This window comes from Blastomyces gilchristii (assembly GCF_000003855.2).
Source record: "Blastomyces gilchristii SLH14081 genomic scaffold supercont1.32, whole genome shotgun sequence".
Lineage (NCBI taxonomy): Eukaryota > Fungi > Ascomycota > Eurotiomycetes > Onygenales > Ajellomycetaceae > Blastomyces > Blastomyces gilchristii.
The window spans coordinates 47,245-50,577 of NW_003101651.1; the positions used below are offsets into that span (position 1 = coordinate 47,245).

Genomic DNA, 3,333 nt, shown 5'->3' on the forward strand with positions numbered 1-3,333 from the left:
GGAGGATGGTTCGGCCCGCAGCCAGAGACGGAGGCAGCGTGGTTAGTTGGTTATGACTTCCCCGTCGCGGTGTCAAGACTTCCTCCCCATCCCCGTCTGGGGAGGAAGGAGGTAACGGCGGAAAGCGCAGTAATCCCCCTCCATCGCCGGCACCATTTGTAGTATCATTATCATTTTTATCAGGCGTAGTATTACCACCCGTATGATCACTGTCCAACCCACCCTTCCGCTCCGCATATGTATCCACGACCCCCTCCTTCGTAACCCCTGAAGGAGACGAAAGCGGCGAAGAAGCCAGCGAAGAACTAACCCCCCTCTCCCTCTCCCTCCTCCCATCAGACCTCAATGGCCCCGTCCCCAACAACGCCGTCTTCCTCAACGACCCCTTCCGCCTCCGCGTCTTGCGCTGCTGTTGCTGCTGCCGCTGCTGCAGCGCACTGGCCATTGCATTTCCACCAGTAATAATACCAACGCCCTTGGCGGCCGCCGCTATTCCCCCTATTGCCCTGTCTCCTCTGTCAATATCCTGCCCATGTTGCGCATACACTTCTTCTGCATCGGTATCCGTGCCGGTTCCGATTCCGCTACTACTAGGGCTCTCAGGACTGCTAAGACTACCACTACCACTACCGGGGTTCACACCGCGCCCCAACGAGAGGCGCGAAAAGAGCGACCTGGATATGGTGCGTTTATGTCCGCTGGGACTCCCTCCGCTGGGTGTGGTGGTGGCGGTGGTGACTGGGCGTGGGCCGGGACTAGTTGATGCGCGGGTGCGTCTTGGAGATGTGGGTGGGTGTCTGGGTTCTTTCGGGCTTGCTGGGGCGGGATGAGGTGGTTGTGATTGTGATGGTGGAGGATGTGGTGGTCGTGGTGGTGTTAGCGGTTGTGTAGTCGTAGTAGTCGTCGTAGCGGGGACATTTTCCATCGGGGGGTTTTGGTTTTTTTTCTTGGGTGGGGCGGGATCCGGTTCCCACGCTGTAGGATATGGTATCAAGCGTATACTCGTTTACGTAGGTTAGGTAGGTTATATCTATAGTAGTATATATATGGCGGAGTGAGAACCGTTGGTGATATCCCCGGGGGTATGCGATGTCGGGATGTCTTCCGATGGATTCGTCGAGGTAATTGGGGAATTAACTTATTAACTGGTTGAATAGAGACGGTAGATAGAGAATTAAAATAAGAGAAATGAAATTTATTTATACAGAGATAGAGAGGGAATGAAAGTATTTGTTTTTTTTTCTTTTTTTGAAAAAAAAGGGTGGTGGTGGTGGTGATGAAGGTCGACGATGATGCTCAAAGCTCTCTCTCTCTCCGCACGCCGCCCGCGCTAGGCTAGTAACTTAGTTATCATTGGCGGTTATTTATTGACATATTGCAGCCAGCTTTAACTAAAACTACTCTCTGTACGGAGTACAATCGAAGTCATTACTCACAAAATAATAACAAAGCAACATAACTATCTAACAGAAGAATTAATAAGAGAGTATTATTAACTAATTTTTAATGATTGTTGAGGGGGAAAAATATAAAAAATATAAAATAAAAAAATAAAAATAAACACGAGATCCCTTTCATTCTGTGTGTGGCGGCGGTTGAAAATTAAAGACTTGAACAACGTGGTGAATGCAAGGAGAATATATAGCAATTAAAAAAAAGAATGAGGAAAAAGAGAAGAGAATAGACAAAAGAGAAACAGAAGCATGTGTACTAACAGCACAATCATTGCATGATGTACAGTTATATAAAAATGGATATCATAATCATCATCATCGTAATCATAATCATAATCATTATCATAACTATTATCAAAGCGACAAAGAGCCAAAATGATAGAAAAATGTCAATTGAACAACGTCAGATTTGGCAGGTTCATTAAAAACATACAAAGTGAAGGCGAGTGTAAGAAGAAAAGAGAGACTGAGCCAGAAATTTTTTTGGGAAAAATAAATTTCGCAAAATGGAAGTTGAAATCATAGTAATAATAACGGATCGAAGCAAGACATCGACAATCGTGAGCTCGGAAATAAATATGAAAATCCAACAAGTATTCAAGATGTGAACTGTTTTGAGACGGCAGAAGGAGAAAGACAAAAAGGGGGGTATTCTGTTTTGCTTGATTTGTAGGAGGGATTAAAAAAAAAAAAAAAAAAAGAGAGAACACGAACACGAACACGTAGGAAAACAGCAAAGTTACACCGGAAAAGAGTAGAAAAGACTAATAATAATAGAAGAGAATTTTTCATTTCAGAGAGAGAAAAAGGCCCAACCAACCGCTAAAGAAAAAAGGAAACAGCGGATTGGGCGATAATGGGAGAAACAAAGGACGAAGAAAACAACTTCGATATAGATATAAAGAGGGAAATTAGAAAAGAAACCTAGAAAACAGCGCGGAATGACGAGACCCATAATACTTTCGATAACTCAATGACAACAAATTTTTTTTTTTCGGAAGAGCAGACAAACACGAGACAGGTCAATCGAATGGCGTTAGAATAAAGCAAATTGCAGTAAGAGGGAAAAAAGGACAATAGTAAGGCGGGATAAGAAGCAGAGGCGGGAAAGGAAGGGGAAAACCAAACGCGGTAGGATGATAAATGAGGAAAAGATAAAAAGCAACAGAGCGATGAAAGAATCGGGTGGCTTGAAAGACGTTAAGGCAAACCAGGGAAGAAAAAGAGATATAATCGGAATGGGAAACAACAAAATTGAATACCTTCCTCACAAACAATTCAAAACAATCAATCTTAATAATATGTCGAGCTTGCGCGGCGGGGGTATTTTTATTATATTTGCTGTTTTGCAAGGAATGGACGTGGGTTAAAAAAGAAAATTAACCGAGTGTGTCATGCCATTCTAGCAGTTGCATTGCGCGCACAAAAGAACTAAAATAAAAATTAAAACGGAGGAATTTCGATGTTTGTTGTTCAGTGTCCTTTTTGCCTTAAGGTTGGTACCCTCCAAACCCATTCCCAAAGCTTCCACTATTCGGTTGAGCCCAGCCTGACGCTTGAGTGGACTGTCCGCGGCCGTATCCGGCCCGCCGCCTGGAAGTTGCTGACCGTAGCCTCCTGCGGCGGGCATCCCAGGGCCTCCACCAAAGTTTGTAGCTCCTTGCTGATCCCAGCCGCGACCGCCAGGGCTAGGTCCTGCACCGCCTAATTGGGAGAAGTTAGTCAGTACAAAAATCCTATGCTTTTGGGTGTAGAGGTGGGGAAGCTGTTTTGGGGGGGGGCACTAACTACTTACCTTGGGGAGTCATAGGGACGCTCGGGACCGCTTGTATTGTGGGAAATAAGGGACGAGGTGCATGGTAGTTGAAAAGTCGGGGTG

At 45.2% G+C, this 3,333-nt stretch overlaps 2 protein-coding genes across 2 annotated transcripts in view; both read right to left on the reverse strand.

Moving 5' to 3' along the window:
• BDBG_08941 (uncharacterized protein) overlaps window positions 1–925 on the reverse strand; it is a gene marked incomplete at both ends in the record, with an annotated part of 2,327 nt that extends 1,402 nt beyond the window's left edge. Inside the window, one exon of the mRNA XM_002620600.1 lies at window positions 223–925. Within this exon, the coding sequence (XP_002620646.1) occupies window positions 223–925 (703 nt within the window). The remainder of the gene's footprint in view (window positions 1–222) is intronic.
• A 1,931-nt stretch (window positions 926–2,856) lies between these two features.
• BDBG_08942 (uncharacterized protein) overlaps window positions 2,857–3,333 on the reverse strand; it is a gene marked incomplete at its 3' end in the record, with an annotated part of 2,547 nt that continues 2,070 nt past the window's right edge. Inside the window, exons 4-5 of the mRNA XM_002620601.2 lie at window positions 3,250–3,279; window positions 2,857–3,158 (exon numbers count right to left, since the gene is read on the reverse strand). Of these exons, the coding sequence (XP_002620647.1) occupies window positions 2,857–3,158; window positions 3,250–3,279 (332 nt within the window). The remainder of the gene's footprint in view (window positions 3,159–3,249; window positions 3,280–3,333) is intronic.